A 27,005-nucleotide genomic window follows, 5' to 3' on the forward strand; every position below is an offset into this window, starting at 1 on the left:
TTAACACATTAGTTATGCCATCCACATGAATATTTAGCTCTTGAAGGAGGGCTGTTACATTTTAAAAGAAACATTAAATTAAATATTAGTCATGCAACTTCAATAACATGATTAGTAACTCTTAAGCTTAGTGGGCTCATCCAGTCTGCAATAGGCTGGAAGAAATTGCCTAGGTGTTATATTGATGCAAAAACAGGATAAATGAGAGTCTGGTCCACTGTAATTTAGTATCTATGTATATTGTTGCAGCAATGCCACAAATATTTTTAAATGAAAAATACTTAATGCAGTATATCTTAGTCTTTAAATTGGCTTTCTGTGCTATTTAGGCCCTTGATTATTTGCCTAACATTCCTATCATTTGTGCTATAACAGTGTGTATTCTGCTGCATAATTCAAAGCACAGTGAACGCCTTTATGGTTGAGTTCATACTAAGTTTCTAAGCTGGCTGGGAAGCCATGAGTTCAAGTCCCACACCAAGACTTGGACAGAAACCCAGAAGTGATACCGCAATGCAGTATTAGAGATAATACTGCATTTGATGTCCATTCTTTAGGATAAAACGTTAAGCTTGTGTTTGCTTCATTAACCTTGAGTAGTGGTTTTGTGGAAGTGGTTCAAAATGCTGCTTTTTAAAAAAGAATGTATAATAACCCTATTTCCTGGTCAGCTGTCATTTCTCCTCCTACTCAATATTTAAAAATTCTCTTACAAGCTGTTAGTGAGCAAACAGTAGTTGTTCTTTTACACATCTGATAGGTATGTCACTATTTTGGGAAGCACTTAGAGATGAGCATGAATGTATCAGGTCACATTCTAGTTTTGCACTTCTAACGCTCTCTTTGGGCTGTAGAGTTTTTAAGAAAAAAATGTGTACTGAAGCAACTGTTAGCGTCCTGGTGATCTGGGGCACTGCAGTAAAAGCCCTGCCATCTTTTAAATGGGTACATGTAACACTGTGCCAACAAATAGGCAAGCTTGTATTACCATCCACCAACTCTTTGCATAAAGCTACAAAGGATAAAGATTCTTGAATTTTCCATCTACTCATTTTACACAAGTAGAAGACTGGAAAAGCAATTAACATGTATATAGGTACCTAGTTAGATTTCGCCCTGGTCGCTGACGTATCTGAATGCTTCATACAGACCTTGTTTCTCAGCCTGCTTTCTGCTCAACTTCCACCACCTGCTTGTTTGCCTAAGCATGAAGTGAAATATTTTTATTCAGTGAAATAATTCAGGGCATAATGGGTAACTTAGTATCTAAGGAAATTTACGTTTGGAACTACAATTTACCTATTTTTAGTTGTTAGTGAAAAAGTGTCTGAAATTTTGTAATAACAAGGATATGTGCAAACATTAGTTATTTTGGTGGTTTTTTCCAAAAAAATGACTGTTCTTTGAAGTTCTGATTATAAGCTTCTCCATTGGAACCTATGCTCAGTCTTCGGTTTCTGTGTATAACCTTGACACAAGGATGGCAGCTGATCATGACTTTACTGTTGGTCTTGGCGTATTTGGTTTCTGCAGCTCATAGCTAAAAACTGTGTGAGGACTAAGTGATATCTTCAGTATTAATTGAAAAGTCAGAGATTTGTCCTGAGCTTCTGCTTCCCTGATAGACTGATTTATACTGTGCTTGGGAGCATACAGTTAAGGGGCAGTGGCAGAAACAGCCCTTTAAACAACAAAAAACACTTTCACAATGGGAATAGTTTTCCATGAAACTGTCAAGTGTCTGACATTTGCCCTGTGTTTGCTTGCACGGCTCTACAGTTAGGAAAATGCTGGTGTTTCTGCCAAGGATTAAAATGAAAAACAGCTAAACAAATGACAAGCATGAAAGACAGACTGGAGAGGAGAGCGTTAAACAGAGCAGAGGGAACTAGAAAAGCTAGTTGGGAATCAGTCTCCTGTTTGCAGCTCTAACAATGCCTTTAGAAATAGTATCAGTACCTTCACTTAGATAAAGAGCAATTTAAAAATACAGCCTAGGCATTGAGGAATTATAAAAACAGAATGGTGTTTCTGAGGAAGCCAGGCAGATATTTCAGTTTTGTAAAATTTTATGGATGTAATTATAAAATTTATAGAATTAAACCATAAAATAATGATGGGTAATTCTTAAATTTTTATTTGGCTGTCAACTTGTATAAATATGTGTATTAAATGAAAACATTTTTTTTCTAGATTTTTATGTAACACAAAGGGCCACTACAGCATCCTACGGTAAGTACATAGTAGACCTATTTTTGTAAGTATTTTTAGTATTCCTTATAAAATATATTAAAATCATATGAAGATATTATATTATGCATAATAAAATACAGCCCAAATATGCAGATGTTGACTCTCCTTTAATTCTGTATCAGCCATTATAATTACTGAATTTCAGAGAATCTCAGAGGTTAAACATATTAAAAACCTTTTTTAAGGTTTACTTTACCTGTTTTTCTTTGTCACCCACAAAAATGCTCCAATTGGTTCAGAGTGAACATTCTAAGAATATAATGCAGATTTAAGGGTGAGCTCACTTTTAACAACATTTCAGATTTCAAAACTATTGTAAGTTTGAAACTTGAGAATTTGTAAGAAGGTTTTGTTGAAGAAACTCTATGCCCATATTTTTCTGGATTACGAGATGTTTGGGATCGCTATTTGAGTTCAGACATTATTTGTTCTCCTCTTTGCACATTTCATAAAACCTTATTAATTGCTGATATTAATGAGAATTATGTAATGGGACTAATTCCATTTTCCCATTAGGAATTAATGCAATTAAAATAAAATTGTAATCATACATGTGTCCCACCTTCTTCTGTTGTCTGTTTGATTGTTATTTCCCCTAGAAGATCAAGCATTTTTAAGTAAAACCTGACCTTAGGTCACTTTCACCCTTAGTTCTTAATATTTTAGTCATATGCAGTTCTTGTTTTGGCAGTTTGAAGCCAAACGTTTTCACTTGGTTGATACAGCAGCCTTCTCTGTGTGCTGAAATAATGCTTGCTTTTTTCCAGGCTTGCATTTTGCCTCCTGTGTTTTCTTCTGCCCTTTTTACTGTCTTCAGAGATGTTTTTGCAGAGGGCCATACTTTGCTTGAAAGCTTTTGCAGCAGCTTAGTGGGAGGAGGTCTTCACTTTATATGCAGGTGGTTGAACTGTTTATTTTATTACATTTCCATTGCAGGGCATGTGCCTCTCTGTAGCTCTCTTTGCAGAAACTGCCTTAGGTACCCTATAGAATTATGTACCTCAGTTAGGTAATACCTGTATTTGAAATAAGTTTGTAAATAATGTACGGCCAATAAAGCTGTATCGTTAACAAACAGGCACAGATGCGTCCTTTAAATGGCAATAGTCAAAACAACATTTTAACAAGTATCTGGAAATAATTTGTTTATGTTGGTGATTTTAAGAATATTTATTCTGCACTTGGGAGCAATCCAAAGGAGGAGATGCTCTTCAATTTACATCAATTGGACAACTTTATTACCTTGATGCATCAGAGGGATGACAGTAAAATATAGTTCATTTTTAATATGAAGAAATAAAATGGTCTTTCAGGGAAAGAACTTTTCCAATGAAATACCCCTGAGATGGGTATGGTGAGAAGGGTTAAAAGATCTCTTGGAGTTTTTCCAAAGATTTATTCTCCAGTTGGGCTGACAGGAATAGTGAAGCAAGAGTGCTTCTGCTCTTAGAAGTGGTGTGAGTCTCTGACCATCTTCCAGTTTCAGAGGACCCAAGGCTTAACACAAGGTTTGAGACCCTTGAAATCTCTGAGTTTTCTTGGGCCCAGGCTGCTGTAAGTTCCTCTTTCCATTGCCACACACTGGAACTCTAATTTTCTAAGTAGTAAGGTGAGTTCTTAGGAGTTAAGTTTACTGCCAGCTGCATTAACTCAGATATAGTCCTTCACATTACATCTACATGTATGAATCTGTGCTGGGAATCTGGGTCATATTAGCACCTGTATGCTGTGGACACAGCTGCACAGCCAGGGGCACCACTCAAAGTAGTTCAGGCTGGTTCACAAAAACCAGCTGTGAAAATTACAGTTGATTCCTGAACCAGCTGTTAGCATGCTCTCCAGCACACCTTGCTTTACCCTCTCCTGGAAGTCCCCGTCCCGTACCAAAGATGATGAATTGTGTCCTGCTCATGATGAAGAAGAAGGAGGAAAGAGAAGATCACGAACTGTCCTCTGAATTGAACTGAATTTTCAGGCGTTACTCACTACCCTGCTTTTCATTCTTGGCACTAGAAATCCCTGGACATTATTTGGTGATTACTTCTTATGACTGGAAGAGGATGCTTGTCCACAAAGACCCTTCTGCACAGCTCCCTGGCTTCCTGCAGAAGTGCTTGTTACTGTTTTGTGAACTTTTCATGAAGAATGAGATGCATGAGCATTCAATAAAAACTATACAGACCTGGCAGTGTAGTTAACAGAGTAAATCAGAGGCCTGGCCCAGATTACAGTATTTCTGCACTGTACATATAATCAGTCAGATCTTCAAAAATATATAGGTAGCATCAAAAAGTTCTGGATAATTTCTCTGTTATTTTAATCACATTTATTTCTAATTGAGTACTTTAGAAAACAGATTAAATATAGTGAAACAAAAGCACACCAAGAAAACCTAGCATTCAAATTATCTACATAGAACATCTTCTCACCACACTGCCTTACATTATATCTTTACTCTGCTACATAAAAAATCAATTGACATTTTGCTATCCTATAAATAACCATGCTTTTATCAAGGTTAAAGAGAAAGAAAAACAGTTTAAAACACTTCCAAGAGAGTCTTGACTTTCAGTCCTCTGCTCTGTGTAGTGTTTGCTTGTTTCAGTTAAGGTAGATCAGGGAAAGGGGTGTTAGCTCACCTTCCTACTCTTCTTGTAAGCCTAGACAAAAACCAAAACCAGCTCCAACTTGAATTATGGCATTTGCAACACTTCCCGTGGAATCAATGTGTTAATATTACTGTAAGGTCGCTGTGTCCTGTTCATGCTCTCTTCCCACCTGGTGGATACATGCAATCCAAGATTTGCTTGTATGGCCCTTTGGCATGTTTCCTGCCTACTTTGGGCTATTTTGTAAGTAGGTTATAAGCCTTGTATGTTTGGAATAATCATTGTAATGAAGATGCTGTTTACTGGCACAAGCCCAAACCTACCCTGAAAGTTCAGTTATGAAGATGTTAGGTATTTGAATTTCCAACAAACCTCGGATGTGGTTTTCTCACGGTAGCGTAAAAATGTCCAAGCCAGTCTTCCTGCTTTTAAATTCAGCTATTTTAAATCTGGGTACAGAGAAATTCAGCATTTGCAGAAATGACTCAGTTGAAACATGACATGAAAAGTTAGCAGAGTGGAGCCTGAAAGGAAATATTTCTGTTGTTGCTATCCCACACTTCTGCCAAGGACTGAAATATTTCATACAGTCTCATACAGTCATTTATGCACATGCTTTCTTATTGTGCTTGTATATTTCCTACAGTGCTTATACGTGCTTTCTTTCCTTTTGGAATGATCTGTAATATCCAGCTTCTCCAGAGGATCCTCACCTGAAGTCTGAAAAGGGCTCCAACTCAAGTGCTACATCAAGCTTTCTGCTTGACTTTTGCACTTTGATTTAATACAGAGCCAAGCCAATTTAATATGGTAATATCAACTATATCCTTGTTTGATAAATACTGTTAGGTACCCAATTTAATTATAATTATGTAATTAGGAGTAATTAAAACTACCATAGTAAATATATCTGAAGCTATTTACTATATTTCCCATAAACTGTATTAAAGCTAAAAATCCACATTGGTACCCAAACCAATGAGTATACACTGCTGGATATTGCCAGTTGCTCTGAAGAAGTAATGTGTAGAATATTAGTGAATTTGTAATTTGTCCCTTCTGTGTTTTACTGTGTGATATTTATTTTACAGATAACATGAAAAAGTTGTGCAAATAAGCATAAGTGGCAGCAAGGAAAAAGACAACTTTACTACACTTATTTCCATATTATTATTTGTAGATATTAATGGATACAGTATATTATTACTGAGCTCTAACATTGCAGAAGATAGATCCTTTATGATATAACGAAGAGAAAAATAACAGTGAACTATTCAGCAAATCAGATTTATAACTTCCCTAAATTTGCAGCTCAGGCTAGATTTTCAGAAAAGATCAGCTCTCATTTAGGTATAGAATGCAGGCCATTGTTTTCATACCCCATAAACAACCAAAATTAAAATCTTCATGAAAGGAAGAGCTGAGTATTCTAGTTCACTTAACTTTTCTTGAAAATCTTACCATGCATTGTAATGTCTGGCCTGAAGGAAAAGTGAACATATCTCATAATCCGAAAAAAAATACAGGGTTAAAATTGTGGGCACCTTTGTAAAAAAAGACAGTATGATTCCTAGCAAACTACAGAATTGAGTAAACAGCTACTTGCCAGGTGTGCTCAGCTGATTCATGTTCAGCATATGACCACACCAGCTGCTTTGCTTATATTGAGCTGAAAGAGAATTTCAATGGAAGAAAAAAGACAATTCTATGTATGCTTAAGAATCCACATCCGTTCCTCTCCCCACTGAAAGCTGTAGTGGTGAAATGAGCTTTATGTATGGACCTAACTAGGAACTTCTCCAGCAGGATTTTGCATGCTTTTTTTCTGCTTGCTTAAACATGGAAACTTCTCAATGACTCTTAAGATTGCAGCCCTGAGATCCTTTGCAGATAATATCTAAAAGATAGTGTGTTAACTTTTATCACTGACCTGGGTTTTATTCCCATAAAACATAAGATACTATCAACCTCCAACACAAGTATGCAGGAGGGCCTCTACAGTACCTAAGATATTGAAAGGAAAACTGAATTTACCATTGCAGGGTTTGGAGCTATGCACAGAAGCCTTTAGCCTGACATTTTCCTTATGCTTTTTGCTGCACTTCAGAAAGGCCAATTAGGTAGGCTTAATGGAATTGCCAGCCCTGTACTCAAAAAAAGGGTTTATATTTACCATTACCACTTTAAAATAATATAATTCTTTTTCCCAGCCAATAGACCTGGGCAGTTCCATGGTTGTGAACTTACTGCCCTGATCTCTAAAATTTCCTATTATATTCCATTTTATTATCTTGGGTTCCAGGGAGAAAATGGTAATTTCAAGCAATAATAAAAATGCCATAACCCTACAGATTAGGGCTGTAGTTAGCATGAAATTACTTCAATTTGAAAATATCTCTTAAGTTATTTTGCTTTTATAATTGCTTGCAAAATGTATGTTTTAATGTGTATCCAAAAAAGAATGACTCACTGATCATTAGAAGGGTGATCTCTTCAACAAGGTCTCAAAAAAGCATATGGTTGTAAAGCCTTTATCAAGTATCTGAGTATCAAATATGTAATTAACAAATATTTTCAAGAATTTCACATCCAAGTAGAAACACACAAGGATTTCAGTTATTCAAAAACCTTCTTAGAAGTTATACTTATTTGGTTTGGGAAGTTGGGTTTCTGTTTCTTTAGTTTTACATAAAGAACATAAATAACTGGGAAGTAAACACCATTTCTGAAGTTGTTAGTCATAAGGGAAAGTTGTTTTGCAATACCTACTTGCAAAGAGAACTGTATTCCTCTGCAAAGCACAATATCAGAAACAAGGCTTAGAAAAGCCATCCTTTTGGCTCTTGGTCACATTCTGACTTTACACGAAGCTTGTATGGCCAAGTATCTTTAACCATTCTCTGTGACAAAAACAAGTCAACAGTTGTAATTGGCTATTAATGGGCAATCTGACAATGACAATTTGGTCCAGTCTGAGAATGAGAAATAATTTGTATATCCTCTTTCCTTTAAATTAAACATAAGACATATGTTACCGTGCTATGTGCCCTAAATTAACCCTATGCAGAAATGAAGCATGTACAAGTAGCTACCCCGCATACTACGCTATATCTGTTACATGCAGAAATGACTGCAATTATACTGCCAATGTGTGAATCTCTCATTGACTACTGAAGAAGTAGGAATGGCTTTGCATCTGAGTTGAAATAAAAAACACGCTTCAAAGAAAAAAAATTACCAAATCAGAAATCCTTACATAATACTATATTGTAACATGTATGCATCATCAAATTGATTGTAGGGCAACCAGCACCGGTAGTGTAATGCCAGGAACTGCTGTTGTACACCACCAGGATTCTTTTATCTGTCACTCAGGGAAACACTGAAAGACAGTTTATTTTAGACAGTCAGTAAAGCAGGTTTTATTAATGAACTTTTTAACATCACATTAGGATGATTAAAAATAAAATCCAGCATGAAACAAACAGATATGTCAAACATGCATGCAGTAGGGAGAAAAATTATTTTAATAATAAAATTACAAATATTGTCAATGCTGTTTTAGTCAGTGGAAGTATATTTAATGGAGCTTATCAACACCTTCAAACAGCAGTTGAACTCCTCATTAAGAATATTCATTAAATATGCTTTAATTGCCACACTCTGTTTGTTTAACAGTCCCTGTCTATTTATAAAGTACTGAAAGAAAACATGGAATGGGTTACAAATCTGAATAGGCTGTCAGGCCACCCAGCTGGAGTGACTTAAACCAGTGAGATCATGTCTCAGTTGTGTTTTTTAATATCCTCACATGGAATCACATCCCTAAATGATGGGTGTTTGAAGGGACAGTGCTTAAACCCATGGATCTGACATCACTGCAGTATCACAAAAGCTGCAGGATTCCCGGTGCTCTGCTGCTGACACATTGTGCTCCAGCTGTTAGGGGCCAGCTCCAGCAGGGTGCTGAGTACCACCAATGCTGGCAGCCAAATGCGCTGAGCTCCTCTCAGGAGGTGGTAAGCACACTTCGATATTGATTGTGTTGTTTGACAGGGTAGGGGAAAGCTAGTTGGCATTGGCTTGAAGGAAAAGGGCAGTATTAACCCTTGAAGGAAACAGCAGATTTCTGTCTCCCCTAGTGATTAACCTAGAAGAAAGAGCATACAACAAATCACTGTATCTATCATTTCTTGAAGAAAATGTGAAATAAAAAGTGGCAGAAGATAAATGGAGAAGAAAGCGCTGTCTTTTGCCATGACCTATATAAGGGAATGTTAGCAACAAACATTTTCTTCTGTGATGAGACAGTGTTTCAGTGAGATTACCTCACTACTAAAAGTCACTACAAGAATTCCACGTGATGTGAAAAATATTTCTCCCTTAGAAGATCTGTTTTTTTCACATCTTTAATGACGGAAATGGAGTGCTGAATAATGTGTGCCAGGGATGCCCTAGTTGTTTGCTAGTGACAGTTGCATTTAATTCCCAGTGGCAGTTGCATTTATCTCCCAATAAAAGGCAATTGATTACCTGCTTCTAAAACTTACAAGAAGAACTCCATTGCAATTATCTTTAGCATTAAGCTGTTTGGATGACTGTAATCCATGGCAAAATAAGCGTTAGAATGTCTATTTTCTTCTTAATTCAAGCATGTTTGTATAAAAAAGCTCCCAAAGACAACTGGGCAGATGCCTAACAGGCCTGGCAGATTGGCCTCCAAGATGGAAAAACGCTGAGCATATAGTTCCTTATAATAAAATGGATAGCAACATGGAATTTATACCATGTAGCACATCAGTAATGACACTTGGAAAAAGATCTTCTGGCGAACAGTATCTAGGTTACGCAATTTCAACTGTCTTTAATACACAATGTAAACACGATTTTGTAATGTATGTGTAAGTGTACCTAAGTTACATAAAATGTCATGTATAAAACTTGCCATAATAGTGAACAGTGAAGAGGAATCTGTAAAAGTAGTACAGAATGCCAATTAGTACAATAGAAGATGTGCAAAATACCTATATATGTGCTACTGAATTGAGAAAGAAAAAAAAGGTAACTAACAAGATGTATCAGAATACCAGCTGGCTTAGCAAGGAACTCATGACTGAGCTCCAGTGTGATAAAAAAAGCCCAAACATTGTCCTGGTTTCAGGACATAAAGGGCATGGGAGCAAGGAGCAAGGGCAGGTTACAAAGGAGGAATACAGAAACACTGTCCAGATGTGCTAGGATGGTTTTAGGAAAGGAAAGGCTGAGCTAGACTTGAAACTCTAGGGACATCAAGAGCAACAAGAAGAGCTTCTGTTGCTAGCTGTTAGCAGCAAAGGAATAAACAAAACATGAGCCTGCTGCTGAGCGGGGAGGGTGATTTAGTGACAGTGGATGCAGATAAGGCTGAGGTACTCTATACATTCACTGCCTCAGTCTGGGACCCATATGAATCTTGAGACAGGGTTCAAGGGAGTGGAAGAGGATGGAGTCAGGGATCCCTTGAGAAATTTGAGTTCAGCTGTGTCCAGCATACTGGGCTGTATCATCAGGAGCGTAGCCAGTAGATCGAGGGATTTGATACTTCCTCTTTCCTCAGTGCTCATTAGGTCACACCTGGAGTAGTGCATCTAGCTTTGGACCCCTAGTACAAGAGAGGTGCTGAAAAGCTTGAGTGAGGCCAGTAGAGGCCACCAAATTGATATGGACCTAGAGCACATGTCCTGTGAGGAGAGGCTGAGGAAATTGGCCTTGGCCAGGAGCCTAAAGAGACAGCTTTGAGGGATGCGATAACAGCCTTTCGGTAGCTATGAGATTACTAGGAGATGGAGGCAGGTTCTTTACTGAGGTGCATGGCAGAAGAATGATAGACAAAGCTTTAAATTAAAATGGGTGAGGTCCTGACCTGGTGTAAGGAGAAACCAGTTTCACCATGAGGGTAACTGAGCACTGGAACAGGTTGCCCAGAGAGTCTGTGTGGTCTCCATCATGGCCTCAGCTGGACTAAGCCCTAAACAACCTAGTCTGAATTTTGTGTTGTTCCTGCTTTCAGCTGGAGGCTGGAGTGGACAACCTCCTGAGTCTCCTCCTGACCTAAATTCTTCTTGATTCTGTGAAACTATAATGGCTATAAAAGACCAATCTAACAAAAGGACTTCTTGGCAATACCGGAATGGTAAAATGTTATATATTAGCTAGAATATGTGCCATGCTAACAGAATGCTTTCTGAAAGCAAACACGGCTGAGTTATTGCTATTTAAAGATTCCTATGTGAAACAAAGCATTACTTGTTATACAGATTGTGCCAGTTTCTAAAAAACAAGATACAAACAAAGGGTGAAATCCAAGAGAGGAAAAAAGTTACAATCTCAACTATGTAAATGAGGATATCTGTGGTTAATATATCAAGTTTAGAGATGAGACAGCTGAATCTAAACAGATGTACTATATCCTGCAGAAATGTCCATTTTCTTATTGGTAAGTTTACATAATTCTCACAAGTATTCAGGATCATTGTGGACAGATTCCATTATGCACACCTAAAAAGCTGAATCAAGCTAGAGAATGATGAAATTTCAGTTATTTGACTATTTGGAGAGTGGGAGTTTTTTATTTTGGGGAGGAAGTAAAGCCTTGTTCATTCTATAATACAAGCAGCACCAGTTAAAGACAAATAATGCTCAGATAAAATATAGATTTTCTTTCTTTTAAAATATTGATGTGGTTTAAGAATGATGCATAGGCTCTGTATGACTGATTCACAGTTCTCCTGAATAAGTGCTACGACTGTCACAAAAAAAGTCCATTGTGAGAACTGCAAATGATAAACTTTTTCTGTTTGGAAAAAGCATGAGCTTACCAGCCACTGAACTTTATTAACCACACCTCATATTTTTTCTTTGTCATTTATTTGGCAGTTCTATTTTCTGTTTTAAATTTGGAAAACCTGAAGGCTGAACTTGATACAGGGCTTACATGGGAAAAAGATGAGCAGGACTTGATTTCACCCTTGCATTCTTTAACCCTGCGGTAAGGGAAGTAAACAGTTTGGCACCTTCTGCCATTCAGAATAGACCCAGCTGTCTCTAACCCCATTCTAGCACTTGAGGATCATTACAGTATGTATTCTCTCTATCAGAAGATGTTGTTTCTCTAGAAATTATCCTTTATTACAGACAGGACAGAGACATGTACACATCTGTATCATCCTAGGGTGTGTCTTTTCTTGGACTTGGCCTGTGGTCTGAGATACTAATTTAAGAATAATTCCTATTCAGTGCAATCCCTACGGAAGATTGTTTTATAGAACTATTCCTTGTTGAATATCATTTCATATTCTCACTCTGTCATCCATTTCTTGGATCATGTTGGGGTTGGTGTTTTTTGTAGCATTTATACATATACAGTGCTCTAGTCTATACAGTGTTACAATGCACTTGGTACAGTCTTAGAAAAGAGAGGATAGTGCAAAAATTATGGTAGAGACTGAAGGCTTGGAACTGTGAGTTTTTCAAGAATAATCTGTCTTTCAAGGTAAAAGTCTTACTGCATTAGTCTATCAGCTCATTAGGAGTCACTTTAATTTGCTGTTCAATTCAGACTTCCTGTGACTGAATGTATTTTATAAAAGTCTTGCTTTATTAGTAAAACTGTTGTGAACTATAAAACATCAATAGTCTATGATGGGGTAGGAGGTAATTCTGGCAGCTCCTCAAAGTGGTTGTTAAACCTTTTGAGAAGAGAAATGCCTTTATATAATACATATATATATATACACTTTAAAATCTAGTCCTAAAAATTGCTTTTACATGTAAAAGTTCAGGTCAGTCGTTTCCCTTGGAGTAATTGAACCTCAATGTGATCTTCGTGACTATGAAACTTCCATTATGTCTGATATTTCAGTGCCTGTGGCCCCTAAGAGGCAAAAAATAGTTTGGATAATCTACTTCACAGGTACACATCAAGACTAAACCAGTTGATCTATTTTCTTAAATTCATCAGAAAATGGAAATAAAGTGCTTTATGCACAACTTTTTTTATGTACAGAAAAATGATCCCAAGGTGAGAAGAAAAACAATTCACTCAGTTCCCATAAAGCAGGGACAAATGCTCTTGTTCATTCAAATGTGAGAGAAATCATGTTTGAAATGCAAGCAGCCATACAGAATGTATTTATTTGGCTAATAATTATGTTTTGTATTTGTCAGGTTCTGCAGAGACAGCGATGCTACTGGCAATTCTGCTTCTGCAGGATCTGTTTCTTTATAAATGAAGTCAAAAGACAACCAGAAATGAATGTAAATAGACCTGCATGGTCTATTGAAAAGCTCCCTCAGCTGTAATATTATTGGTTTGTGTAGTTGTTTCTATAAAACAAAATTTCATACCTGTCAGCTAGGAAGAAGAGTTGTCTGCAAAGCATGTATTCCTTCCTTTTTCCTCCTCTTTAAATAAAAAATAAGCAGAGGAGTGAGGAGTCTGATGTCACCTGCACTGAGTGCCTCATCTACAAACATATCAGAAACTAACTCTGCTTGTAGCTCCAGTAGTAATGCATAGTTTATAATTAACTTTTTAAACATTTAGGAGCAGCTCCTTAGACCCCAGCTCTACTGAAGTGAGAGAAGTGATTTGCAAGTTTCAGGATAAAGAGAAACAACGTCTTAGTATAATTTTGTGGTCACCCACAAACAGGACTCAAATTCTGCTTTATCCATCTACAAAACTTTTCTTTGTGGGTAAAACACTAAAGCTGTTTCTGTGCCACCTCATATTCTCATTGCCATAAACAATCAGTATAACTTACAGAAGCACTAAGGATGCTCTGAACTGTGCAGCAGCATGGACCGGCTCAGGACTGACATTACACATAGGCTGTCTTTCACACCAGTTCATGAGCTGCTCCATTAAGCCACAGAAAAGGCTCAGATATTGATTTATAGGTACCTGGTTTTGTACTTCAAGGCTGTTATTCTCTTGAATAATAAGGTATGTTGTCCATGACTCCAGAAATAGTCCTTTTGGGAAGTGCTGACTTTTCTGCTGTTGGACTTCGGTGTTAAATTGATTCCTGGTACATTCTATCATGCAAAAATAATGCTGGGCACTTATCATGGGGAAAATAAAAGGAACCCATTTTCCTTTCTTCTATTACCATTATTTAAAATTACATAGACTTCAGATTTTCTTTCTTTTTTCCATTTGTGAATTGAAAGCCATTTTCCAAGCAAGCAGACAGAACTGCAGCAGTATTTTACCTTAAATACCATGACAATAGGATATATGGACTACCGAGTTTCATGTTTTTTTGAAAGTATAAAAAGAAATGCTTTCTTGAACAACAGCCATAAACATGCAAAATACTAATGAGATTATCTGGCATTTTTTCCAGAAAGGAGGGAGTAAAGCAGATTGGCACGAATGAGTTTTGAAAGAAGGAAATTTGCAAGCTATTTTCAGAGATACACTTGCATTGATTTGAATGAAAATTAGCAGAGAATGCTCTAAGAAACAATCACAAAAGGGCACAGATGCCAAAGTCTGAGAACAGCTGGGAATAACTGCTTTAGAACATGTGTGTTAGTGATGAAATGTATTTACATGATGATTAGCTGCTTTTCAAGCAGCCTAGGTATAATACAAAGGCAAAAAATCTGATAGATATCTCATCTTGTTCTGAAGTCATCTCTGTGTCCCCTGTGGATTAAAATGGAGGAAGGTTTTGTCTGCGTTTTGCATGTTTCTTTTATAACTTGCTGTCTTTGTATGTAGTATCTCAGATCCAGCTAATACTAGTTAGCAATGGCATAATATGCCTCTACCAGCAGTGCTCTAATACCTAAAGATCAGGATTGTTAGTGCTGCAAAAATTAAACTTTGCAGTTTAATTCTGTGAAAACTGTGGGTGCACAAGCCAAGTCCTGCATCTGTAGGTATTGATATCTTGCTCTCAGGCCTTTAAGAGTGTTTCTGGGAGCAGAAACAATCATTTACTATATAGTCCCATGCATTTGCTCTAAAAATGCCAACATTTCATAAGTTGATACTGTCAAGATCAGTATATTTGGGTATTGTGATAAATCCTGATTTCCCGGTATTTGAAGTAAACTCTTGCTGTGTTTCTCTGAACTGAATTGAACATTTAGGCAAAACTTTCTGGTTTCCACTGCAGTCTCATGTGGCAAATCAGTGAATTAAATGAGGTCATAGCAACATGTAAAAGAAAGGATTTTAATTGATTGTGGTACTATGGAGGAACAAGGACAGGAAAGTAAAAAATTTCAGCAGGTAAGGAAGTACTGAGGGCAGCTGTGATTTCTGGCCTAACCTTTCTTCTGGACATTTCTACACAACTATAGCAATTAATTAGTTACTAATGTTTACATTTAAACACCACCTTTAGGTTGTGATGATCTTTGTTAAGAATGAAGCTGGAATATATTCTTTTGTGGATAACACTTCAGTGCTATAATCAAGGGCATTATCAAAACTAGGTAAAATTAAATGTATAACTAGTCTGGTAATGAAACAGAAAAAGACAACAGGGCCTTCCCTGTATACTATTTACTTTGTATTTCAGATTGAATTTTGGTATCCTTTATGGTGATCTTTACTCATGAGATTTCACTGTGATTACAGAATTAAAGAATTAAGAAAAATAGAAACTAAAATGCTATACTGTACCAGAAAGCTGGTGGGGCAGCTTAAAATGGCGTATCTACGGAAATGCTGGAGGTCAAAAAGCATTTTGTGACTAGTTATGGCTGTAATTCTGCTTTCCAAATGAAATTTTAATTTAATTTCTAAGAAATAATTCAAATGTGAATGTTATTTCCTTAAAACAAAAACAGTATACTAGACTAAAAGGTTCAAGGTATACAAAATTATAACATCAATACCTCTCACCTCTGAGATGAACTTTCAGAGATGCAGACTGCGTGAAACCAGCTGTAACTATAGAGCCAAGATACCCCACTGTCATTGTCATGCATCTGCTCTGCCTAGATCTAGGTTCACAGCTACAGTTCTGATTGCTTTTGAGATAGAATGGTTTCCACAGTCAGTTAGCAATTTCCATAGTCAGCTTGGTCTTGCTCTGAATCCTATACTGCTTGATTAAGCTTTTTCCATACTTAGCTGGGAAGCTGAGAAGAATATGGACTGTCTAGCACATAGACTGAGTCATACACTAAGTTAAATATGTAGGGAACCCTTTAAAACTGGACATGAAACCACTCAGATCAAATCTGATGCATACCACTATTGTCTTCCATTGCTTGAAACCAGAGGGAACAGCACCAATGTCCACATCGGGACTATTCACAGTGCCATGTTCTGAAGTTTGTATAACAGCAAATAAGCCTAAGGCTGCTATTAGAAAAGCAGTTGCTCTTCCCCCATGTCTATTGCAAGGTATGATGTCTGATTTCCTCTCTGCATCTCCTCTTGAAATACAGGCCAGTTAGGTGGAGAAAAGAACGAACAAATCAATAACACATATTAGGAGTATGGAATAACTCCCTTATCAGATTGTAACATTAGAAAGGATGCACGCTGCAGATGGAAAGAGGACACAATAATATCATGTGAAACCATACCAAAAAATAGACTAACAGCTTCTGTTCTTTTTGTCTCATAACCCAAAACCAAAATAGCTTTCACTAAAACTGTAAGGAACATATTCAAAACAGATAAAAAAACTTTGTCAGGCAATGCCTAATTAAAAGATGAAACTCTGCTCGGCACTGGTGAGGCTGCAGCTTGAATATTGTGGTCAGTTTTGTGCCCCTCACCTCAAGAGGGACATTGAGGTGCTGGTGCATGTCCAGAGAAGGGCAACAAAACTGGTGAAGGGTCTGGAGCACAAGTTTTATCAGAGGTGGCTGAGGGAACTGGGGTGGTTTAGTCTGGAGAAGAGGAGACTCAGAAGGGAACCTTATTGCTCTCTACAACTGCCTGAAAGGAGGTTGTACGTGCGTGGAGGCAGGTCTCTTCTCACAGATAACTAGCAGCAGAACAAGAGGAAACGTCCTCAAGTTGTGCCAGGGGAGGTTTAGATTGGATATTAGGAAAAATTTCTTCACTGAAAGGATGGTCAAGCATTGGTACAGGCTGCACAGGGAGGTGGTGGAATCCCTGGAGGCATTTAAAACACATGTAGATGTGGTGCTTTAGGGACGTGGTTTAGCAATGGACTTGGCAGTCCTGAGTTAACGGTTGGACTTGATGATCTTAAAGGTCTTTTCCAACCTAAATGATTCTATGATGTTATCATTCTAAACAGCTTAGAAAACTTCAATTTTGAGCAGGTGTATTGTACTGTAAACTTCTAGTCCCATTTGACACCAGAATGTGACACCTTTCATACCCCTGTGGGACTCTTTTTGAAAGTCAGTAGTCATTGATTTTTTGTAGCTGTCACAAGGGAAATTTGGGTCCCTTGCTTAGTGTAAGTTGACCCTGTGAATTTCTGAATCCTGCTGTAAAACTGTACTGTGAGAGTCCAATGGCAGAAAAGTTCCCTCTGGACACTACTGAAATGAAAGACTCCTCCTAGCCTGCAGGTATTTTTATTTGTGCCATGGAGGAACTTAAAACTGTCAGAAGGGATTTTTCCAAACTGAGTAAGTTGGGGGTTTTTTTTCTGTTAAAGATGCAGCAGCTATAATAATAGCAGTTGTATTCTTCATTGTTTGTTGAAATTAGACATATCTAATCATACCTTTTGGACCTTAAACACTGACAAAGAGAATAACTTTAAAGGCAATTTAATTGGTGTTCCTTTTTATTCAGACACTGTCTCTCATTAGCAGGAATATGCGAATGGGAAAAAAATTACCTTCTATGAAAGCCCTCTTCTTATTGAAAATAAATTCATCTTAACCTGAGAAGAAAAAAGAATACATTGGAAAGCCAAGGAACTGAAAAATATTGTTGAAACTGGCCCATAAATAAACATGCTTAGTATATCTGAGAACAGCTTTATAATAATTATTAGGTATCCCATGTGAAGCGTGCATAAGTGACCCATGGCTCTAGGCAGGCACAGGAGCCATAACTAAGCAGGGATGGCTAAATGAGATATTCTTACCATTGAGGTGTCAGCTCGCTGCTGATAGTGCTCCCTATTGCAAAAAGAGCAATACTGATTGGGACCAGGAACGGTCTTGTCTCTTCGGTCAAGTGTTAAAAGCTAAGGTAAAACCACGACACTACAGGCATAAGAAACAGTCATCCATTTCCAATAGCTCAACACCTTCAGTCACATTCTGGAGTTGATCAAAGTTGATTTGTTTGAAAGAAGTTTGCATTAAGACAGAGGGCTTGGACAGCTTTTTGGTGGGGGGGTAACACTTGCTTTGCCAAAATGCAGTCAGATAGTATTCTTACACCAAAACCTCCTACGGTATCAGGGTATTAGAGAGTGACTTGATTAATTGACATTTCTCACCAGCTCTGGTAAAGGCACTGAATCTACAGTCAAGACTGTACTTGCTGACCCTCACATTAGACCTAATCTAAGGGGACCTGACACACATGCAAGGGTCTTTCTTTTCAGCTGTATTGTTAACTGATTGGTAGGTTCACAGCATTTACAGAACACAAACAGGTGATAAAATGCCTGTGCTGACTGAAGTCTAGGTGCTGACCTTCTAAATGACACCCTGATCTTTCTATTTAAGAACATCTAACATCATTTTCACTTTATTTTGTCAGTAGTTTTACGTATGTTTACACATTTTTTTATTTTCTTACCCTCAAAAAAGAGCTTAAAGGGCCTTAAAATATTATTTTGGAATCTTAGTGTGTTTTGAAAACACAAATATGTTTAATTTGGAAAGAATTGTGGCAAATTACATTTCTCAAACTGGGTAAGTGACAAGTAATTTATGAGGCTTGTAAAAACTCTGCAAATAATTGCTTAATCTTATTTTTCCTCAAACCTATACTCTTCTGTAGTGCTTCTTATCTCTAAAAAATATCCGATGTATACAGTGCAAGCTTAAATGATCACCTTATCTCCCTTTAACAGGTATAATCTGTAGCCCATTGTTGTCCACAAAGCGTAAAGAAGTAAAAAAGCATTCAGTGTGATACAATCCTTTCAGATTATCACATATCCATTCTCAATCCCAAAATAATTATACTTTTTATGTCAAAAGCTTTACAGCTTTACCACCTCAAGCAATATTTTACATCTGTCAAGAATGATTTATGCAATAATAGCTTAAACTGCAAAATGGAGTCCTCAGAAGAAGAGCTGTCAAATATTTTCACCACAAATAATTTTATTAAAATAAGAATTTATCTTCTCTATAAACAATATCTTACCTTCAACTATAATAATGATCATAATAGATATATGATTTGTGAAAATGAAGTTATGAGATAGCAAGGAATATACTATGCTGCTACTTTAATATCAGAGTGTAATTTTTTAATTAAGCAGATGTTAATGCCTAATGGGCAAGACCTTAAAAAAAACTGTTTCAAAATAATAGTTCTTGTGATTTGTCTGTATTGTTGATTTCTGTATTGTCTATCATTCTTTTTTAAAAGGGATATTTACATTTAAAAAGAAGTTGACTGAGTGTAATCCCGTGAGTACATCCAGTGACATTTGTGGAGCTTCTTGTGTGATGGGAACCTCTAAATACAAACCCTTAGTTTTGGCATCCATCTGTTCCCATTAACCATTTTTCTCAATAGTAATTTATTCTTTTGATAACTCTGTAATTGCCTACTGTGGCACTACTAACAACAGGCCAGAGGACTAGAACTTTGCCTGGATTGTGTAAATACTCTTGTAAAAGGAAAAAGGGGTGAGAAGAAATTAAAACCAAATGTAGGCTATATTAATCTTATTCTGATACAAATACTGCAAGAGGAGCTAGTAAGGCTTTTAGCTGTGAATGTTAAAAACTGCGAAGACAGGGCACTGGTGTGGTTGGGACAAGACCTGCTGGGTGTGTAAGTAATGCTGGCATCCCACCTCCATGCCATCTAAACAATTACACAAAGCTATCACAAGTATTCCCCCCCCCCCCCCCCCCCGCCCCCGCCCCGCCCCATCCACACATGGCACAATGAAAAGGAAAACATGCCCAGTCTAGATAACACGTTTATAAAACCATGCTACATAGAATTTGTGTTCTCCTTTGACCAGTGTATCTTCTGTCTGCTGTGTTTAGGGAAGTGTAGATTCAAGCAACTGCCATTTTCTGAAAATCAACCTGCTACAAAATATCTCCCATCCTTCTGCCCCCTTTTCTTCAAGTGTGTAATCTGGCCTAAAGATTAAAGCAGTGAACAAACAGCAGCATTCAGTCTTGCATCAACAAGATGTTTAAAACTCAGGATCTTGCACTTTCATCTAGAAAAGTAGACTATAGACCAGTTGAGAACATCAGAATCCTAATTCCTAGTACATATGCAACACCATTTTTCTAGTACAAGATTTTCCTTTTAAGTTGAACTTTAAGGCTGTGACATTTTAAAAGTGTGAGGTGGTATTTAGAATTAAAAAGAAAAAGCATTAGTTATAGAGTGATTCCCTTTCTGATATCTGCATTGCTGGACATCTGATGACAGATTACCTTTATAAGTGAGGGGATGTATGATCCCACTGACATTTGCTTTACTTTGAAATATTAAAATTTTTAATATAATCAGTGCCTTATGTAGAGTAAATGATAGCATGATGTGGAGTAAGGTTTTATTTACAAATGGTCCTCAGAAACTTCTGTCAGTGGAACCTCAAGCAGTTCACATGTTTTTAAGCTGTCTTCCTCCTCCATATGCTTAATATTATGTTTAATATTATACAATGAGTAGCTATGAAACGTATTGTGAAATCATATTTTTAAGCAACGGATAGTTCATTCTAGTAACTTGGGTTACTCACATGCGGAAAGTTACATTTCTAACTGTACTGTATTGACTGATAATATTCTCATATTTACCCACAGCACACAGTAAAAAATAAGCCACTAACCAGGCACTAAACTCTCAGATTTTTTGAAAATTCTTTAAATTCATTTTTTTTCAGAACCTGGTGGAAGTCCTTGTTAGGTATCACCACTCTGTATATTGTTATTATATGCAGAGTATGTTATATATGGTGTATATATATATATGCTCTTCTCTATATTGCAAAAAACAAATTTGCAATTTTGAAAAGTGGCCTAAGTGAAGAAGTGAAGATGAAAAGTGTAATATTTGTTTTTAGTAATTTAGAATAACTATAGAATATGTTTGCTGACATTTGTTATATCCATCATATTGGTAGTTTCAATTTTATGATGCCACTTAAACAGATGTTTTAATCACATTTTGTAAAGGAATTGAATATTATGTGGAAAGAAACAAAAAAGTCTACATATACAAATGATCAAACTGACAGACATTTACATATTTGAGTGTCAGACCTATCTCGTATTTTGTCAATTTTTGCCTGTAATCAGTGACAGGATATTTTAAATTATATTTACAATTCAAAATAATTCATCTGTATTTTTTTAAGTTTAGCAGTTCATATCAGTGCACATGGTAAATCCTATTTACATTTTGACCAGTATAATTCTGAGGAATTCAACCCAGATTTCTCTAGAACTGTTGTCTGTAGCTTTTGAAATTCCTTAACCTTCAAACATATGGTCTAGTAATTTAAAGAAACTGTTCACAGAAGTGAAGTTACTGAGAACCCTTATGCATAAGGTTGTTTACACTGAATAATCCATAACTCTCATTTATAATGCACTTCAAAATTCAAAACTATTTTCAAAATATATGGCAATTTTTATGGAGATTTTTACTTTGGCTTGCCTCAAACAGATTATGGTGTGTTGCATGATGCCAGAATTCAGCATTTTGGAAAAAATATATCCTTAAGGCAATTGACAGATCAGCAAAACTTTAGATAAGCACCTTTCCCTCCCTCGTAATGTCTCGGGAGACTGAAACACTTTTAAAAACCCAGATCTCAAAACAGTGCTCCAGGCTGATGGCTGTGAAAGTTAGCAATGACATTCTCCTTTTGCAATATTATTTTTAACACACGCCAAACACAGGCTAGATGTGCAAAAGACACACGGTGTCAGGTATTCTGAGAAATCTATGTTTGAGGCACAGCTACAACAACAATCTTGACCAAAACCTGCTCCAGACCACTGAACCAGATCTAAAAATAAAGAACTCTACTGAGAATGTGCTAAGAACATGCTTAAATATTGGTAGCGTGGGTAGAATGGTTGGCCCGAGTCCTATCTGAATTATACCAGCCTCAGCTAAAAATAATATTACTTAAGTCTCCCTGAGATAACAACAGAATTATTGAGAACAGGATTTAACTCTGTGACTTTAAAATTCAAGAGCATCCATTGCATGTGATTCTAAAATTGATGCAAACACCGCACTGGCACTTCCAGAACTAATTTAAGCTCAGCATTTGAATACGAATTTCCTTTTCCTTCTCCCAAGAGTCTACACAGCAAGAGAGAGAATAAGGTACACCACACTTACCCATTACTTGGATTTGTCTGAAAGACAGATGTTTCTGTAAATAACCCTGGGTAATTAAAAAATAAAACCACAAACCCATATCTCTACATATAACTATAATGTATCATATTTGGGTTTTTTGCTAGAATGTATCATATTTAGTTTTCTTGGTATGCATTTTTTAATCTGCAAATACAGTCATTTATTCATTTTATGCTCTGAACAGGAAAAATGCATCAGCATAGCAGATTTAGCCGTTCTTCATATATTGAGTTTTCAGCGAATAACAGGGAAACTCTTCATAGCTTTGCCATGCCAAAATTTTTACTCTGACATCATAATTCTAAAACAACTTCTGTGGCTCAGTTGCAGGTGCTCCAACTTCACAATACCTCATCTCTGAAAAAGACTCCTCCCTTTCTTTACAAGCTAATGCTTTCTTCGTGACAGGCCAATTTTTGCTACATTTAATTTTGTTGTACTTTTTCCAGGAAAATACTGTATTTAAGTCAAGGCATGGTTCCAATTGTGTGAGGCAGGCAGAGTTAAGCCCCTGAAAATGATACACCATTCCTATGTCCTGTGAGATGAAACAGTTAAAAAAAAATCACATTCACAGGATGACCCCCCTGTGCTTGTGTTATCTGTTCATTGTTGTAGGAGTGTTTACTTTAGGAGATTGAACCAGCTGAGATGGGAACTTTTGTTCCAACAGTTGCAAACAGTGCTAGCTTCATTCAGCTGTTAGAGTCAGCATACAGTGATATACTCTATACACCCACTACTTTCAGAGCAGATTCCCCTACTGGTATACATAAGTGTACTTCACTGGACTTCAGTAAAATTACAATATTACTCCAGCAAAGGGTCTGGCCAAGCAGATGCTACACACTTCCTTTACCAATCAACTGATAACCAGACAAACAAAAAGTCTTCAAAATAAAACCAGACTTTACCGTCTTTGTGATAATAGGTGACTTCAACTTTCCTCTCCTCTGATCCCAGCAGCGCTTGAGCTATTTGGGCAATATGATGTCTTTTGGTCTCTGGCCCATGAAGAAAGTCACAGGTGCAAGGTTTCTGCATGACATCTGGCCTGGAGAACCCAGTCATCTCACAGAACCCATCATTGCAGTAGATGATAGCACAATTCTGCACTCTAGCATTAGCAATGATGAATTTTTTATCTGCAATAAAGAAAGTGATGCATTTTTTAGTACTCTTTCAACATTTCATAAAGTGACGATTGCATGGATGGATGCTAAACAGCCCTTCTTTTCACTGGGATGCCTGAAATGCAGAGATTTTTCAGTCATTTAATGCAGCTAATTTGATTCATAGCTTTTAAAGAAACTTCAATCAATTTAGAATACATTAAAGATTATGATACTTGTTTTAAGGATAAAAACCCCCAGATTATGCAAGTCTTCTGCAAAACTCCTTTTGACTTCAAAATTTTGTCTTTTTTAGCTTCACTGGAGCCCAGGTGATGAGTGCCAACCCATCAGCCGCAACTCCAGGGAAGTCCTTGAAAAGTTAGTAGCTTGTTTTGGGGGGAAACTGGGGGCTCTACACAAGTGAACAGCATCCTGGGATACGGTCCAACCAGCCCAGTCTATCTGTAGGGATTTTCATTGAGGTGAATGACAGCAAGTTTATAGTCAGTATTTCAACAACAGTATCTAGAAAAGAACATAGAACATGATAATTTTTTTCCCCTCTGTGATTGTTTTAAAAGTTACTTTTATAAAGGAAAATATTCCTTAGGGGAAAAAGAAAAAAAAAAAAAAAGGACCATAAAGGTACATGAAAACTAAAGACTATGATGAAAGCATTTTGTGCAGTGCACTGACATTCTGCGCTTCAGTCCCATCATCCTTTCCCAAATGCTCACCTGCCAGAAAGGTTCAAAAGTTTTCAACTGTTACTTCATTTATTTCTGTTTATCACTATAACAAACTATTGGTATTGTAATTATAAATGTGCAGCTTTGATACATTTACTGTTAATAACATGAATTTCTGCTTACTTAATCACACTAGGATGTCCCTTACTTTATAAAAGACTTTTTACGTGACACCAAGTTTGCAGTACAAGTCTTAAAAATTTTAAATATACCCTGTCTTTGAACACAGTGAAATATTTGGAGAGAAAAATATAGATCTCATTCTTGCTTTTTCTACTGTCTTTCAATCATGCTGAACTTTAACTATTGCTTGCTTATTTAGTAGATACTGCTTTATCCTCTTCAAAATATATACACTTTACTGCACAAAAACTTTACTGGAGTAGCAACACTGACTCAGCATTTAGATAAATTAGGACTACAAATACCGTCTTTATTTTTCCCCCCTCAAATATTATAAATATTAAACATGGGCTTAAGTGCAAGGAAGTATATCAAAGGGAATTAGCTGTAAGCGTTTGCACCCAACTGATACTAAAACTATGCTAAATATTTAAATAAATGTACATATATCAAAACTACTGTTTCTAAATGAAATTCATTTTAAGCATCAAGTGTTCCTTCTTAGTGTTAACAGCAAACCTGTGTTCCGGCCAGAAAAACACTTCAGCTTCAGCCTCCTCGACAGGTAGTAAACTGCTGCATTGGAAAAGATCTCACAGACTCTCCCTGAGGATGCATTTGCACCGGTTTGATAGATATTTTAGGCTTTCACAAACATAGCAGAAATATTTGACAGCTATGTTAAAATGCAGTCATGACAACAAGGTAAGAGAGTATTTTCCCTTTAATAACTCCTCTGCATATTATCTGTTGCCTCTAAATCTGTTTCCTCTGAACAGTTCTGCTTTATTTTGAAAAGACAATTATAATTAATAATAACAGTAACAATTGTAACAGTAATAATAATAATAAATCTAGCTTATTTTTTAGACATGCACAGGCAGCAAGATCGCACACTGCCATCTCACCAATTCAGAAGGTAAGAGATATAACTTCTATAGCTATACAACACGGATACAGTCAAAGATAAAAACTATCTCTTGAAATAGTGGGGGGAAAAAAACCCCAACAATTCAAGTCGGTAATCTGTATTCTAGATGAAACCCAATGTTACTCCTGCCAGGGATCCCCTCCTTACCTCTGGGGTTTTCTTTCCAAGCTACAAACTTAAAATAGTCTGGAGCTGCTGTCCATTTAGTCACAAGCAGAATCAAACTACTGTAGCAAAATAGAGAGAAAGAGAGAACTTACTTTGCCCTTCAAATTTTCGTATGATTGTACCCAAAAATGTATTTTGTGGTGCCACATGACCTCTGCGAACAGGCATGTTTGTACAGGTCTTCGGTTTGCTGTGCACAATGACTTCTCCAAGGATCTCCTACACGGCTCCAGCCCAAAGCACCGAGCCCGCTACCCTTTGTGACAAATCATCGTCCTCTGGAGCTCGGAAATCTCTTCCCATTAGCACCACTTCTAGACACACGCTTTTCCTAGCGGAGTCAGATCCATCCCCCAGTTTCTTTCTTTTTCTTTCTTTCTTTCCTTGCTTTCTTTTCTATTTTTTTTTTCCTGGAGGAGGTCGGATGCTATTGTCTGGGGTGGGTAGGGGTGGGGTAAGCAGGAGGAGGTGGTGGGGGGAAGATTACAAGGGTAATCGATCTCTACCACCAAACATCGCCAATTTTCCAAAGCAAATGGCTGTGACCCGGCAGTTTCCGACGCTGTAGTGATGGTTAGAGGGCTGGAAGACTAATGTTGCTCCGCTGCCAGAGGGAGTGACGTTCCCCCCTCCGGGCTTCACCACGGCGCGCGGCAGCTCGGATTACTCAAGCGTGGCTTAGCAGGAGCCAGCCAATAAATCTCTTCAAAACTCGGCGACAAGCAGCGGCATCAGGAACGAGCTACACCCCGGCGGCACCGCGACGTGCCACATCCCCCGCGCTGCGGCTACAGGGGGGCAGCGGGCAGCCAGGGCGCTGGCGGCGGGGGGGCCCCGCCACCTCCGGCCGTCCCCGCTCCTCCGTCCTCCCGGCACCGCCGGCCCTTGCGCGGCCCCCGAGCGCGGCCCGCCGGGGAGCCCCAGCGCTGCGAGGCCGGGGGAGGGAGGCAGTTTTGTACACGCCCCGTCCGGCGGGGGGAGGCGCGAGCGGGGGCGATTTTGAGCGATGGGCGGGGAAGGGACCACCGGAGCCCTCGGCATCCTTCCCCGCCCCGACGGAAGGGATCGCCCCCTCCTCCCGCAGCGTGGCCCTGCGAGGACTTCCCCCGCCCCACGCACCCCTCCCGCCGGGGAAGGGGGTTCCCCCCGGTGCCGGGCGCTGCTCCCCGGGTGCCGAGCAGGTGCGAGCCTCCGCCCGGGGGCCGGGAGGGGGCGAGGGGATGCGAGCGGCAGCGGGCAGAGGCCGCCCTCGCCCGGCCGGGGGGGGACACCGGCGGGCACCGAGGCCGCCCCGCCGCGGGAGCCGCGTCCCCGGGCCGGCTCCGCCCCGCCGCTCGGGGCCGGGGCCGCCCGCTCGGAGCTGGCCGCGGTGCTGAAGCCGCCCCGCCGGCGCGCACGGAGGCGCCGCCGCCCGCGGTCGGGCCGGGGGAGCGCCCGCCCGCCGCCCCCGCCCCACTCCGCTTCTGCCACCCGCAGGAGCGGCCGGGAGAGCTCCCGGGGGAGCGGGCGTTGTTGGCC

At 38.4% G+C, this 27,005-nt stretch overlaps 1 protein-coding gene across 1 annotated transcript in view; it reads right to left on the minus strand.

Moving 5' to 3' along the window:
* The window catches only part of KCNH7 (potassium voltage-gated channel subfamily H member 7), a 233,128-nt gene extending 206,695 nt beyond the window's left edge, over positions 1-26,433 (minus strand). The window contains exons 1-2 of the mRNA XM_040604789.1: positions 25,580-26,433; positions 23,316-23,546 (exon numbers count right to left, since the gene is read on the minus strand). Coding sequence (XP_040460723.1) covers positions 23,316-23,546; positions 25,580-25,655 — 307 coding nt within the window. The 5' untranslated portion in view covers positions 25,656-26,433. The remainder of the gene's footprint in view (positions 1-23,315; positions 23,547-25,579) is intronic.
* Positions 26,434-27,005: the final 572 nt, after the last annotated feature.

This window comes from Falco naumanni, chromosome 8, assembly GCF_017639655.2.
Source record: "Falco naumanni isolate bFalNau1 chromosome 8, bFalNau1.pat, whole genome shotgun sequence".
NCBI classification, from domain to species: Eukaryota; Metazoa; Chordata; class Aves; order Falconiformes; family Falconidae; genus Falco; species Falco naumanni.